This window comes from Aquarana catesbeiana, linkage group LG05 (assembly GCF_042186555.1).
Source record: "Aquarana catesbeiana isolate 2022-GZ linkage group LG05, ASM4218655v1, whole genome shotgun sequence".
Taxonomy (NCBI): Eukaryota; Metazoa; Chordata; class Amphibia; order Anura; family Ranidae; genus Aquarana; species Aquarana catesbeiana.
The window spans coordinates 165,602,493-165,618,156 of record NC_133328.1 but is presented as its reverse complement, the minus strand read 5'-3'; the positions used below and the strand labels follow the sequence as shown (position 1 = coordinate 165,618,156).

Sequence of the window (15,664 nt, the reverse complement as noted above, 5' to 3'; positions counted from 1 at the left end):
CGATCCGGAGTCTCACCGCTGATCTCAGCGCTTTACCAGTTTATGAAACTGAGATAATCAGCTGAGAACATGTTCTCCGCTGATTATCTCAGCACAGTGAGAATTCACAGAAACGGCCAGTTTATGAAGGTGCGATCTCCACACCTCACTGGCGATCTGTGACAGAATTCTCACTTTCTGATTCACCATTTCAGAAGTGGAGAATCATAGTGAGAAGCCTGAAACTGGCTGATATTCTGGAGAAAGAAAGAAGTCTTTTGACTTCTTTCTTTCACCAAACAGTCAGAGCACACCTTCCCCACCATTACACACCCCAAAACCAGCAGGATAGGAATTTATAGTGTGTATATATATATATATATATATATATATATATATATATATATATATATATATATATATATATATATATATATATATAGATACATATAGATACATATATATAGATACATATATATAGCTATATATAGATACATATATATATATATATATATATAGATAGATAGATAGATAGATAGATAGATCTATCTATATATGTATATATATATATATATATCTATGTATATATATATATATGTGTATATATATATAGATACATATATGTATCTATATGTATCTATATATATATATATATATATATATATATATATATATATGTGTATGTATGTATGTATCTCTCTATATATATATATATATATATATATATATATATATATATATATATAGATATAGATATATATATATATATATATATATATATATATATATATATATATATATATATATATATATATATATAGATATATATATATAGATATAGATATATATGTATCTATATATATATATATGTATCTATATATAGATATATATATTTTTTTTTAGATGTTCACGTCTCTGGCTGGGTTCACACTTGTGCGATGCGTGAACCAGCGTGATTCCTGTGCGGGTTTTCACATCACACCTACATTGACATCTGCGCACCACTGCGGGTGTCAATGTAAAGTTAATGACACCCCCAGATCATTTCACAGATCGCAGTGCGAACTATGTAATGGTGCAGGACCAAATAAAGGGTCCTGTACCATTTTGGTGCAAATGCAATATGATTTAGGGCCAGTTCCCACTGCTGCGGTGTCCGAGATCGGATGTGATTCGCACCGCAGTGCAAAATCACATCCGATCTCTGTGCGATGCGATTTCAGCCATACAGATAGTATTGCTAAATTTGCATTGCCCTCGGACCAAACTCTTACAGGACCCTTTTTTTGGTCCACAGCAGAATTGGATTGCATGGGTGTTCACACCCATGCGATTCGATTACTGTCCGAGTTTGCAGATCGCACTGCGATATGCGAACTGATTTGGGGGTGTTAACTTTTAGGCCCAGTTCACACTTGTGCGATGCCGGACATCGCACAGGCATTGCATGTTATTTGCAGCACACTGCCATTCACATTACATGCGATGTCTGTGCGGTGCGATATCAGCTGTACAGATAGTATGGCTGATATCGCACCGCATTCGGTGCAAACACGCACAGGACCCTTTTTTTCTGTTCGGACCAGAATCGGATCGCATGTGTGTTCACACATATGCGATCCGATTCATGTCCGAACTGTCAGTTCGCAGTGCGATATGCAAGCTGATCTGGGGGTGTCCTTAACAATGTATTGACACTCCCCAGCGATTCGCATTCATTTACTATACACCATTCACATTTAAATAGGAACATGTATGATCTTTAAATATTGATAAAAACAATGTTTTTTTTTATAATTAGGTTAATGTATATTGTGTAGGGGGAATTTATCTTTATTATTTTATTAATATGTTGGGGAATAATGTGTGCTGATTTGTGTTAAACTTTTGTATTTTATGGTTCCTCATACTGTAATCCCGCTACATCACACGAGATTACAGTGAGAGGAGCCGTTCTCAGGAGTTCCCGGCGTTTGTAGATCGCTCCTCAACTCAACATGAGAAGCGATCTACACACTTTCATAAACAGGCACTCAGAGGAGAGCGATCTCCTCTGAGAATGCCTGAGAACTGAAAAGCGGTATTTTACCGCACTTTCATAAAAGGACACCTAATACAGGAGGTGTGTACATAATTCCTTGTTGGAAACACATCGGATATGGCATGCACCTCTTGCTTTGCTCCTCCCCTAGAGCCTGGGCACAGTAGTGGATGATGTCATATAAAAGAAAAATAATAAATTTAAATCTAAGGCAAAATATTTGTGAAAACTTAAAACTTTTTTTGTGTATTAGTAAGGGTCCTTTCACATGGACTGTCTGATCAGGTCTGCCTGTCAGTTTTTCAGGTGGATCTGATCAGAACCTCCAGTCTCCTCTATGGCATGGCAGATGTCAGCAGACACCTGCCAACATCTAATCCTGCCCACAAAAAGCAGATGGATGGTGGTCCTATTTTCCATCCCTCTGGCAGATCGGATGGAAACGGACAAGTGGTCCGTTTCCATCCGATTTTTCCCATAGAGGAGAGCAGGACTGTGTCTGTTCTGCAAAGTGAGTGGACGCAGACGTGGATCCCGTAACATGGAGGCGCCCGTATGAAAGGACCCTAAAGGTGGGCATGATCCTGGAGTTCAGCTTTAAAGTGGACCTTCACTCATTTATTTATTTTAGGTAAATTTACTCCATTAACACAAACCCCATCACCCCCCCCCCCCCTCCCCCAGATAAAAGAGGACAAATATATTAAAATTAACCCCAGAGGTGTTGCGTTTTTCTTAAGTTGTTAGAAACTGACTGAACCATCTGAACATCAGAGTCCGTTGTGATATTTCAGAATCTTGGAGAATGAATTGCTTCACGGTACAAGCAGTTAGAGAGGTCAGGGTTGGCTTGTGTTATAAAAAGATTACTACACTTATACAATATTTTACGTTGCATGTAAATACTTTAATATCAATAGTCTAGGCACGGGTACACTTTAAGCACAGTTTTTTTGTGTGGTGAGTGATGCTGTTTTCTTTCTTGCTTAGGGCATAGAGCAGAAGGATCAGAAAGCAAAGCCCAGGACAGACTAAATAACAACAGCAATATCGTCAGTAAACCCAGAGCTTTGTCAGCGTTGGATAACAGTATGAAGCAGCTGTCTTTGGATTGTGCAGACAATGAAGCCAACTCGGACATAAAGTGTACACGCTCTCAGTCCCTGGCCTCAACAGTGCTGGTCAATGCAGTGTGAACAATGTGCCATACGGATTACAGATTGCACCAAGAAGATTTTCTCAGCACATGATGTGTGTACTGCTAAGAGAACCTGGGCGGACTGGAGGCTGCATATCATGAACTAATGTGATGGGGGAAGTACAGATGGCTTTCCAGCAGGCTTCCACTTCTCTGCTTGCTGTCCTCCTTCACCAAAAAAAAAGCCCAATATAAGGAATGGAGAGCAGGATATCTTTAGTCAGAGCAATAAATAGAAACAGAGACTTTGCCAAAGGGTTGACTTGCCAAACAAGTATTGTTACAAGGCTTTCTGTTCCTTGTGTCTTTTGCCATATAGGACCATAAACTACTTTGGTCTGTCAGATGTTTAGTATCCTTGTATTATATGCACATAAATCACCCATCAAATGTGACGACCATGTAACTTTTCAAAGTAAACCGTACAGTAGTCCTATGTAAGTGATTTTTTTCATCAATTAAAACTCCATTTAGAAATCTTCAAACCTCAACCAGTAAGCAACACCTGTCTAGGGTTTTTTGACCTCCCATCATTCATACACCAATCCAATGCTAATTGTAGATGATCTGTCGAATGTTCATTTTTGTCATCAGCCTTACATTTTGTTTTACGTTGCGTCAAGAATCCAAATGTTGAATACAGCTACAGACACTCTGAATACATATCTTTTATAAGCTGCTGTCTATTCGTACAAACAATTGATATATATCAACCTGCCAGCATCTAACCACTGTAATAATCCCAGGATGTGTTTACTAAATTGGCCAAACAGACATCTTCTGATACCTATCTTCCCACAATCCATCTCTGACCCAACTACCTACACAGGTAACTTGACATATCAACATGGCTCATCTTGCATTTGCACTCATACGCTCTTCAGCATACCTTCATGTCTCCTATGTGGATTTCAGTATTAGACATGTTGGGTTTATTAGAAGAAAAAAAAACACTCTAAGTTAGCTTGTAACAACATATTTATTTGTATTTACATTTAGCTTTGTACACTTCATATTTTTTGACTGATAGTTTGACTTGCTGGTCATTTTCTATGAATGTTTTCTTAGTATATGTTCTATTTTTTTTTTTAATTATAGCAGAAGAATTCTACCATGTGCCATGTTTCCAGATTTTATAACTAGACTTTCCCAGCCATTAATTGCACATTTGAATGAGGCATAATTTCACAGCAGATCTGGAGAAAGCAAAAGACTTCACCTGAATATTTTGTATGTCTACAAAGTAGCAGAGTATTGCTGATCTTGGCTCATGCCTTGTTTTGTATACAGTACTGTGGTACACACTCCAGTAAAGTAACTGGCCATGCATGTTGCATGGGTTTCCTAGTTGTGTAGGAAGTAGAGGTTGGCTGAATACAGGCAATGATGCTGCTCTATAGAGACAGTGGAGTTTGTGCTGCTGACTTGTAGTCCTAGGATAGACTAGCCTGTTTTCTATGTAACCGACATGTTTGCTTTGAATAATTTCCGAGGCGAATTTAGTAATACTGGAATGTGTCTTGTTTTGTGTTCCGTCCTATCTACAACTTGTATGTTTCCCCAGAAAATTATGTGTATTAAAGGGTGTTTCATGCAACTTAAATTGCCTGTTTTTGCTTTTCTCATTTATTTTTCTTGAAGCTGTTCTGCTAATCAGGCAGTTGCACGTAAAGAAGACTTCCAGATATAGATATTTTGACAACGTTGATTAGACCAGTGTAGCCATGCATATACTATGCAAAACCAAAGAAATTCCCAGCTCAACTTACCGATCAGCCTGTGATCAACTGAATTATCCTGTCTAACAGCATGTGTTAAAAACAGCGGTTTAGTTTGCACACATGCATATACTATATCTGGTCAAACTCACTGGAAATCACTGTAGTAGGCACCTCATGTCTACCTGCTGCCCCGTTGCAATGTGAACACATAAGGTTGCTCACTCATCATGGGTGCCATTCGGAGATTTATTGACAAAATGCAAAGTGATCTCTGAGTGGCATCTGTGACAAGCATGCAACCTCCTGTGTTCACAATGCAGCAGGACAGCTGCTCAGCACAGAAGCTAAAGGAGATCACTGTAGTAGTGGTGCCTACTACAGTGGTTTCTAGCTTCTAAAAGTATCCCACAGGTATGGCATATACATAGTTACATTGCTGCAAGCTGAACCTCCAGGGAAGAATGAACCCAGACTAAGCCTTCGATTTCTTTAGCTGAGGAAGACGGGAGTTCTTGCCACCAGTGGTAGCCTTAATGATGGAATTTAGAGCAGATTCAAAGAGGTGTCTTCTCTCGAAGGGCATGTTGGGCAGGCCCTTCTTAGACACAGGTTCTATAGTTCAACATTTTAGCCAAATTGTTCACCACATGCGGACTGAGGGGACTCATGCAGGAAGTAGTCCAATTGAAATAATTGTATATATTTTATGTGGCACTTATGCAAGACACTAATTTTATATGAATGAAGGAACATTATGCAACCTTTTCTTACTGGTATAATGCATATATGCAAACACATGATGGGGGGGCCTTAATGCTGGGCTGTCACATATATACTATTACCAAAAGTATTGGGACGCCTGCCTTTACACGCACATAAACTTTAATGGCATCCCAGCCTTAGTCCGTAGGGTTCAATATTGAGTTGGCCCACCCTTTGCAGCTTCAACTCTTCTGGGAAGGCTGTCCACAAGGTTTAGGAGTGCGTCTATGGTAATGTTTGACCATTCTTCCAGAAGCGCATTTGTGAGGTAAGGCACTGATGTGGACAAGAAAGCCTGGCTCGCAGTCTCCACTCTAATTTAATCTCAAAGGTGTTCCTATCAGGTTGTCAGGACTCGCTCATCCTTGTCTTTATGGACCTTGTTTGTGCACTGGTGTGCAGTCATGTTGAAACAGGAAGGGGCCATCTGCAAAACTGCTCCCACAAAGTTGGAATCATGAAATTGTTCAAAATGTCTTGGTATGCCGACGCCTTAGGAGTTCCCTTCACTGGAACTAAGGGGCCAAGCCCAACCCCTGAAAAACAACCCCACACCATAATCCCCCCTCCACCAAATGGTTTGGCAACTTGCCTCTTTAGCATGGGTTATATAGGAATCTTTTGTAGGTCATTCATTCCAAGGCCAACTAAAAATAGTGCAAATTCTCTTTCATACAAAAAGTGTTAGGGGAGAGCTCTACCACTAAAAATAAAAGAAATTCTACAATTTCACTCTAATATTACTAATAAAGATTAAATCATTTAATGTAAATTATGAGATGAAACAATCAGCGCCACAAGTAAAAAATATTGTGATGTTTAAATAAGATAACCTAATAATAAATGTGCACAGCTGCTAAACATTCCAAGTGGTACACCACACTAATTTCAAAATGGATTGTAAATAGTAAATGTAGCGCTATGTGTAAAATTATAAATAAGAAGTGCAAATCTCTAAAATAAATAAATCCTACATATAAATGAATAGTCCATAAAATGAAAAAATGAAGAAATAAAACATGAAAAACTCTTCTTGTGATCAGTGTATCCACACAATTCCACCACAGTGATTGTTTGTCCTCAAAAAGGAGTGCACACCACCACCAGTAAAAATGCGCGCTCACCTCCCAGATGAGTCAAAACTCATATGGGGATCTCCCCACAAGCCCTTTGCTCTCACTTCCTCTTCCCAATCAATGGTGGGTAATCCAGATGGCTCTTTTCTTAATGGTAACTCAGCTCATTAATATCCAAAGAAGCGGATCATCTCCCAACTTGGCTCAAGATTCCATGAGTTCAGGACATGTAAATAATAAGTATAGAGACCATAGTGTTCTCCGTATACAAATTTATTCAAAACCCCCAAATAGACAAGTTGCACTTACAAAATAAAAACTGTAAAATCACATAAAAACCTCCAGAGTAGCACCACCGTGTCCACATACACAGTGCATCTACTGAGGAAGCCCTGTGATTGGCCGATACGCGTCTAGAAGGGAGGAGCTGATAGTCACGTCCAGCCAAGCACTGTGTATGTGGACACGGTGGTGTTACTCTGGAGGTTTTTATGTGATTTTAAAGTTTTTATTTTGTAAGTGCAACTTGTCTATTTGGGGGTTTCGAATAAATTTGTATACGGAGAACACTTTGGTCTCTATACTTATTATTTACATGTCCTGAACTCATGGAATCTTGAGCCAAGTTGGGAGATGATCCACTTCTTTGGATATTAATGAGCTGAGTTACCATTAAGAAAAGAGCCATCTGGATTACCCAACATTGATTGGGAAGAGGAAGTGAGAGCAAAGAGCTCGTGGGGAGATCTGCATATGAGTTTTGACTCATCTGGGAGGTGAGCGCGCATTTTTACTGGTGGCGTGCACTCCTTTTGAGGAATAACAATCACTGTGGGGGAATTGTGTGGATACACTGATCACAAGAAGAGTTTTTCATGTTTTATTTCTTAATTTTTTCATTTTATGGACTATTCATTTATATGTAAGATTTATTTATTTTAGAGATTTGCACTTTATATTTATAATTTTACACATAGCGCTACATTTATTATTTACTAAATCATTTAATGTGTCTCAGACAAAACACATGGTATATAGGCTGTCATGTTCTTGTGGCAAACAGTATATTGGATGAACTCTGTGAGGAATGTACTCTGATAAATTTTCCTTTTGAGGCGGATGATGTACTTACTATTCAATGGCGTTAACAGTACTCTAGTGCCTCATGCACGTTCAGTCTTATAAATGACAGCACTGTGCAAAGCAATACAGGCTTGACTGGCCGAAAGTACTATCCTTAGAAGGCTAATATCAATATAGATTAAGCTATTTATGGTAGTTTTATGTAAAATATAATAGAAACCACACACTTAAAAAAAAAAAAAAAAAAAAAAATGAAATCATGTACATACTTTAGCGGTACTCAAATCATTCAAGGGTGGGACCCCACCATTTGGGATCCACACATGTGCTTTCTATTAAAAATATAATTTAAGGGATCAGTCGTCCCCCCCCACCCCAAAGTTTTATTTTCCATATACAGTAGACAGCTTGAAAGACTGAGTCAGCCCCTAGCTTCCTATTTGTATTATATTCTTAAACGGTGATCTCCCAGCCGTAATTCCCAACTCTTTCTGCCTTGGAGCAGAGCTTCCTATTTTATTCTTTATTTATTAAAAAAAAAATAATCACACAGCTCTTAGCGAATCATCTAACAGAAAAAGGTGGTTTTAATCTTCAGAATTTACCAAAACCTGAAATATCCATTTTGGGTGGACTGACCCTTTAAATCTACATATACACACACAATCAACACATCACTGTGTTGGAAAAATATTTATTTATAGCTCTATTATTTGAATAAAATATTCAAGTACACATTAAACTGCAGGCTGCCAGCAGTACCCTTTCCCTTCTAAAAAAAAAAAAGAAAAAAGTTCTTCAGGAAGGGTTGTATGCACAGTATGACAATCTAGAACAGTATTGAGAGGCCTAATGACTTCTGCATGCACCACTGAAACTCCATGCATGGCTGGGTTCTCCTGCTACTAGTTGGAATTGTATTGCGGAGGTATGTCCTGAGAAGAGCTTGTTGATGTTTCTCGATCACTGCAGCTGGGATACCTTGATTGGTATAGAACTATTAAAGTCCAAAAAGAAGGGGCCTTCCTGCGCAGGTAAAAATGTGGTGGGGATAATGTTATACACGCCTGCTGGTACAGATTCTATTTCCAGGTAGCAAAATCCACATCTGTGGGGAAAGAAAATAGCATTTCATCAGAACCATTATACAGATGCCAATTGTTTTATAAAAATAAATTGGAAATATGCAAAATATCCATTAAAGTAAGCACATCACAAAAACTTGAACATTTTGAACTGAGCATATGATAAAAAAAAAAAAAATCATAAACAGATGTTATTGTCAATGAAAACTGCACACCAAATCCAGAGATGCAGTATAGACTTTTTTTCTTGAAAGGCCTCATACCCATACCCTCATACCCAGTGTACATGGAGCCCAAGACAGAGTTTGGCTTTACTTCTTCCTATTTCCCAACTCTTGGTTAGTGAGAATGCAATCTATTTTACACTAAAGAAACAACATAGTTGCTCAGAGTATAGAAGAGGCTGGAGCCAAGCCTGTAAGAAAAGTGACAAATTATATTCAAATTGTCCCCAAAACATTTGTTTCCATTTAAACCTGAACAGCAGGCAAGCATCTAAATACACATTTGTAAATAAGAAGGTTTAAACCGTGTTCATCTAGACAGAATAATCAGCCACTCAACTTTAAAGGATAAGTTCATCTAAAAATAAAATGCACATTTTTTTGCAGGTAAAATAATGTGCATTTACTAATATATATATATATTTTTAAGGAACCTGGAAAGCATTGTACCAGTGATTAGCAGAGCACTGATGCCATGCAGGACTCCTGCAGACTGTTAGTGTGAGCTGTCTGCCCCTACATCGTACAGTCAGGCAGTTTCACATGGATTGGAAGAACCAATGAACTACCACAGAGCTCAACAGCACCATAAAATTTCACTGAGAACTACGAGCAGACATCCACAAAGGATGTCGGTACTTGTAGTTAATTCATTCACAGAACTCCGCCTACACTGGTGCGCTCTTTTCAAAATGTGACAGCTGATATGGGGGAGCTCCTTCCCATACTGCTGTCTCAAACAGGGCTTGGATCACCAAGCCACTGCAGCAGCGGGAACAGGTTACATGTTCCCAAAGCTGAAATTATCCTTTAAATGCTGCCTTAGCACAAGGCCAGTCATCACGTAGCATTCGCCTACTGTCCGCACATGTGCATTACTACAGCAGAGCAAGATTGGCTCTTTAGGCTTGTTTACACTTGCATTGCTCTCTAAAAATTGATCCGTGGTGGACCACTTTTCAGCAGGAGTTTGACAGGCCAGCAAGGAGGTGATATGTCACCTGTTTTAAACCCACCACGATGCTGCACCCACGTGTATTGCACGCAGTCATGGCATGACCCCATTCACTTGAACTGGACATGTTTGGTGGGGCAATACTGCTGCCAAAAGCGAAAGTGGGTAAAATTCTTGCTGAAAAGAATGACAGCCATGGGAAGTGTACAATCCCGTCTGGCTGCGATTGACAACCATTAGTGTAAACTTAAGCCTAGTACGCACAGGCCGAATCGGCCGGTTCAATAGAAACCAGCCGACATTTGGCCCATGTGTATAACAGCCAGGTCGGCCTCTGTCGAAGGGGCGTGATTGAAAAAAGGTCTGCCGATCAGCGCTCTCAGCCAATGGCTGAGACAGCTAACCGTTGTGTTCTGGCGGGGGGCCATCCCCATGTCAGAACACAATAGCTCAGCGGCTTAGTACAGTGGCTATTCCTAAGCTCCTCAGTTTTTTTCCATTCAGACCACTGGGTTGAACGAAAAAACTACTAGTGTGTACCAGGCTTGAGCCTCAGTGCTGTCCATCCCTCTCTCCTCCTGTGTGTAGCTGTACAGTGTACACTCAGATATCAAGACACATTCAACCACTTATACAAGGTTGCATTTAATTATACAGTTTTTTTGTTTTTTTAAATGAAAACAAACTGCATTAATTGGTACTTTATATGTACCGGGTGTTTAGCTTTGAATCAATAATGAGTGACCTTTAAAATTTAGAAACAAGACAACTGACGCACTATGCCCATACCACTGGTTGATAAAGAGAATACTGTGCACTGTTGGTCATCTGTGCTGTATTGCTATAACTAAATCTATTTTTGACCTTTGTGCACAAAGCACAGCAATGTTTTTTTACACAAATCTTTGCATTTTGCTACTGCCCCTTTTTAATGCACTGCCACATGCTGCTACTACTACCACAGTGCAATAAATTTCACATCTAAAGTGTCACTAAACCCACATCATAAAAAACTATCCATAAATGCCGTATAACACACTGTTCATACTCACCCAGTCAGTAGGAGATTTGTTTTTTGTAAAAAAAAAACCTGGTTGATCCTGCTGGTCTCTATCTTCCTCTTTTGTCCAAGTACCCAATGCAGCTAAGGATTTTGCAGCTATGGTGGCAACTCTGCACATGCTCAGTTTTCAGTGAGATTCTATGCTGAGCATTTCCTCCCAATCATATCTGAGTAGGCCGTGTGACTAGAGTCACACATGTGGGCGTATACACAGTGGTAAATGACAGCCCACTCACTCCCTCCCTCCTCCATGCCCTCTAACCAGCTAAACACAATAGAGATGGGATATTACATGTAGATTAATGGAGGTATCACCTTCCTCTTATTGTAAGATACAGGCTGGAGAGTCCGTGACTGGCAGAAATCCACCCACACCATGTTATTGCCAAAAAATTGTTTAAAACAGTTTATTATTTATGTTTACTCTGTATTCCAAAGGCTGTTTATTTTATTTTGAACATGTGACCAGCAACAGAGGACTAGAAGCTCCTCTTGCTTATGTTTCCCTGCAGACAGGCTGGGAAAGATCTGGGTCATGTGACAGCTGTATATCGATTAGGAAAAGGGTACTTAATTACAGTGCCATCATACAGTATATATGTTACACATTAATCTGCTTTCTACAGCATTTCAAATGCAAGCCAGCTTTGCCCACATACAGTATATAAAACACAAAATGCATAGAACCATTTCTTTTGTTGTTAATAAAAGCAAGTTCCAAAAGAACCTGTTGGTTCCTGACTGCATATACTCTTCAGCAAAACAATACCTGTAATCTCCGCTGCTTTTCTTCTGGAATCCGGATGGTCCTGGATCTCCATTTGTGGACACGGTAACAACCTCAAAACCCACGCTATACTGTCTGCAAGGTGTATACAACAACATTTGCATTATGTTTTCTAACGTATGCGTGACAAAAATATGACATTGTTATGTTTAGAGAGTCACTAACATGGCAGTAAAGCATTTTATACTTCATAATATTTTATTTATTCCTGTGCACCATTATACTTTGATATAATTCATATTGAGTTCACTGTATTTTTCTATAGACTGGTGTAGAACAAATAATAGCTAAGCATGCCAAATTCACCATTTTGCTCTGTACATGTGACCATTTTAGTGAACTATTATGGAGCAATTTGTGTATATATCAACTGTTTATAAAATGCAGTTTGGCCTGCGCAGTGTGAAAGACTTAGCACTGATCAAATGGCTGGGTGTCAATGAAAATGTCTACATTGCTCATAGTGACCACAGCAGTGTCATTTTTGTTCTTATGGCCTAATGATTAAAGCTGAATTAACCCCCCCCCCCCCCATAAAATATATTTATTATATTGCAGCTTACAAATTCTTAGATGTGGTGACTACATTCGTTTTTGTTTTTTTTGTCTTTTTTTTTTTTATTTTCACCTGGTAATCTGGCCAGTAATTTCTTATTTTTCAACTTCCTTTAAACGCTTCAGCTCCGGATGGTTTACCCCCCTTCATGATCAGGCCATTTTTTGCAATATGGCACTGAGTTACTTTAACTGAGAACTGCACGGTCGTGCGAGGCTGTACACAAATAACATTTGTCCTTTTTTCCCCACAAATAGAGCTTTCTTTTGGTGGTATTTGATCACCTCTGCGGTTTTTATTTTTCGCGCTATAAACAAAAAAAGACCGTGAATTCTGAAAAAAAAACTATTTTTTACTTTCTGCTATAAAACATACCCAATAAAAAAAAATGTAAAAATCTAATTTCTTCATCAATTTAGACAAATATGTATTCTGCTACATATTTTTGGTAAAAAAAAAATCCCAATAAGCGTATATTAATTGGTTTGCGCAAAAGTTATAGCGTCTACAAACTATGGGATATTTTTATGGAATTTTTAATTTATTGGCGGCGATCAGCGACTGATAGCAAGACTGCGACATTCCGGAAGACAAATCGGACACCAAGTGTCACTTTTGATACTTTTTTCGGGACCAGTGACACCAATACAGTGATCAGTGCTAAAACATAGGCACGGTCACTGTACTAATGGCAGTGGCATGGAAGGGGTTAACATCAGGGGCGATCAAAGGGTTAAATGTGTTCCTAGGGAGTTTTTTGTAACTGTGTGGAGGGGTGCTTTAACTGTGGAAAGAGAGACTGGCCAGATCACCATGTGAAAATAAAGGGAAAAAGAAAGGTCTAAAAAAAGAAAACTAATGCAGCCACCACATCTAATGATTGGTATAATTGGTTATTTTTGGGTTTAGTACTGCTTTAACACCATACATGCATAAAAACTGATGGAAGAAGCAGATTTAACTTGCAGAGGCTTGATTTTACATCATTTTACACTCATGCTTCAGTGAGTTTTTATGCATGGTGACATCAGTTTTCATGCAGGTGTGTCATCACTTTCTCCTCTGCCCTGTTCATACCACAATGCTGATGTCATGTCAGTTTTTTTCCGCTGCGTACGTGTTGCAGATTCCTGCATGGAAAAAATCTGCACATGACACTAGTGTTGTGGAGTAAACAGGACACAGATAACAATCTGCTACATCTTGAGAAATAATATTACCAGTGACTTACAAGTTGTATTAAAACTGCGCTGGTGGAATCATATACAACCCTTTACTGAAATGTAACTGACTCCTGGCCTTCCAGATGGTATAAATATTAATGTCTGAGGTTACTGCTTTTGGCTGCTGTAATAGATGAAGGTCATATTGTGTGCTAATTTTATACAGAGCTCAAGTGCCACACTACAAACCTTGGTCCTCTCAACTCAGTCAGTAGCGGTCCAGCTTTCTCTACTTGAAACTGGTACACAGGGTTATTCTTGTGAGTTTCTCTAAAGTTGCCACATCCTCCCGCACTCTGGCCCTTCCACTGGCCGTTGATCTACAAAATGCATTGCTTGTTAAGATCAAGAAAGGACTAAGATTCTTCTAAACTTGTGACTTTTAATTTGAAGTAGAAGGCCAAGATAAGAAACAATTATTATTATTATTATACAGGATTTATATAGCGCCAACAGTTTGTGTAGCGCTTTACTATATAAAGGGAGTCAATACAAGAGTGTTAGGAAGGCCCTGCTCCTGTGAGCTCACAATCCAATAGGGAGGGGCTGATGAAACAAAAGGTAATAACTGTGAGGGATGAACTGATAGGAAAAATAGAAGAAGATTCAGTTATTAGCTAAAGGCAGGATAGGCTTCTCTGAAGAGACGCGTTTTCAGGGATTGCCTAAAAGTGGACAGTAGGAGATAGCCAGACAGATTGGGGTAGAGAGTTCCAGAGGATGGGAGATGCTCTGGAGGAGTCCTGGAGATGAACATGGGAGAAGAAGACAAGGGAGCTAGAGAGCAGGAGGTCTTGGGAGGAGCGGAGAGGATGGTTTGGGTGATATTATATTGGGCAGCACAGTGGTGTAGCGGTTAGCACTTTAGCCTAGCAGCAAAAAAAGGTCACTGGTTCAAATCCCAACCACAGCACTAACCGCCTGGAGTTTGCATGTTCTCCCTGTGCCTGTGTGGGTTTCCTCCGGGTACTCCGGTTTCCTCCCACACTCCAAAAACATGCCGGCAGGTTAATTGGCTCCTGTCTAAATTGGCCCTAGTATATGAGATAGGGACTTTAGATTGTAAGCTCCTTGAGTGCAGGGACTGATGTGAATGTACAATATATATGTAAAGAACTGTGTAAAATTGACGGTGCTGTAGAAGTACCTAAAATAAATAAATACAAATATTAAGAGATAAGATTGGTGATGTAGCTTGGGGCAGAGTTGTAAATGGCGTTGTACTCTTATGTTAGTGTTTTGAATTTTATTCGTTGGGCAATGGGAAGTCAGCGCAGGGACTGAAAGAGAGGCCACAGACACTGAATGGTTGGTAAGGCAGATGGGTCTGGCAGCAGCATTTATGATAGACTGAACAGGGGATAGCCTTCAGAGAGGTAGGGCAAGGAGAAGGGATTTACAATAGTCAAGGCGAGAGATAACAAGGGAGTGAAAATGTTGCTTAGTGGTGTCAATAGAGAAGGGGTGCATTCTGGAGATGCTACAGAGGTGAAGTCTGCAAGATTTGTACAGTGATTGGATTTGGGGCTGGAAACACAGGTCAGAGTCCAGGACTACACCTGGCACCCTGGCATGGGGGGGGCTGAGGTTATATTATTGATCTTGATGGAGAAGACAGGGCAGGTGGCAATATTATGAGTGCAGTTTTAGAAAGATTGAGTTTGAGGAAGTGGTGTGACATCCATGCTGATACTGTATGTCAGTTAGTAATGCGAGAGAAGACTGAAGGAGTGTGGTGAGAAGAATGCTCTTACCCGTTTGTTTATTGTGTATGGTGTTGGGATCTTAGAGAATGTAAACTTGCAAGCTGCATATACCTACAATAAAATAACAAGTCAAATCAAATACATGCATTACAGATTTGTGTTTTTTTTTTCTCATGTAAAAGGACAATCCTATTCAAATAAGTCG

General features: G+C 39.4%; 2 protein-coding genes across 3 annotated transcripts in view; one reads left to right on the top strand and one right to left on the bottom strand.

The window, feature by feature from the left end:
* SH3BP5 (SH3 domain binding protein 5) overlaps positions 1 to 4,821 on the top strand; it is a 104,445-nt gene extending 99,624 nt beyond the window's left edge. The window contains exon 9 of the mRNA XM_073630318.1: positions 3,011 to 4,821. Coding sequence (XP_073486419.1) covers positions 3,011 to 3,216 — 206 coding nt within the window. The 3' untranslated portion in view covers positions 3,217 to 4,821. The remainder of the gene's footprint in view (positions 1 to 3,010) is intronic.
* A 3,603-nt stretch (positions 4,822 to 8,424) lies between these two features.
* The window catches only part of CAPN7 (calpain 7), a 106,358-nt gene continuing 99,118 nt past the window's right edge, over positions 8,425 to 15,664 (bottom strand). For both annotated transcript variants that reach the window (XM_073630316.1, XM_073630317.1), the window contains 4 exons: positions 15,508 to 15,570; positions 13,943 to 14,073; positions 11,957 to 12,049; positions 8,425 to 8,968 (listed from right to left, as the gene is read on the bottom strand). In XM_073630316.1, coding sequence (XP_073486417.1) covers positions 8,824 to 8,968; positions 11,957 to 12,049; positions 13,943 to 14,073; positions 15,508 to 15,570 — 432 coding nt within the window. In that variant the 3' untranslated portion in view covers positions 8,425 to 8,823. The remainder of the gene's footprint in view (positions 8,969 to 11,956; positions 12,050 to 13,942; positions 14,074 to 15,507; positions 15,571 to 15,664) is intronic.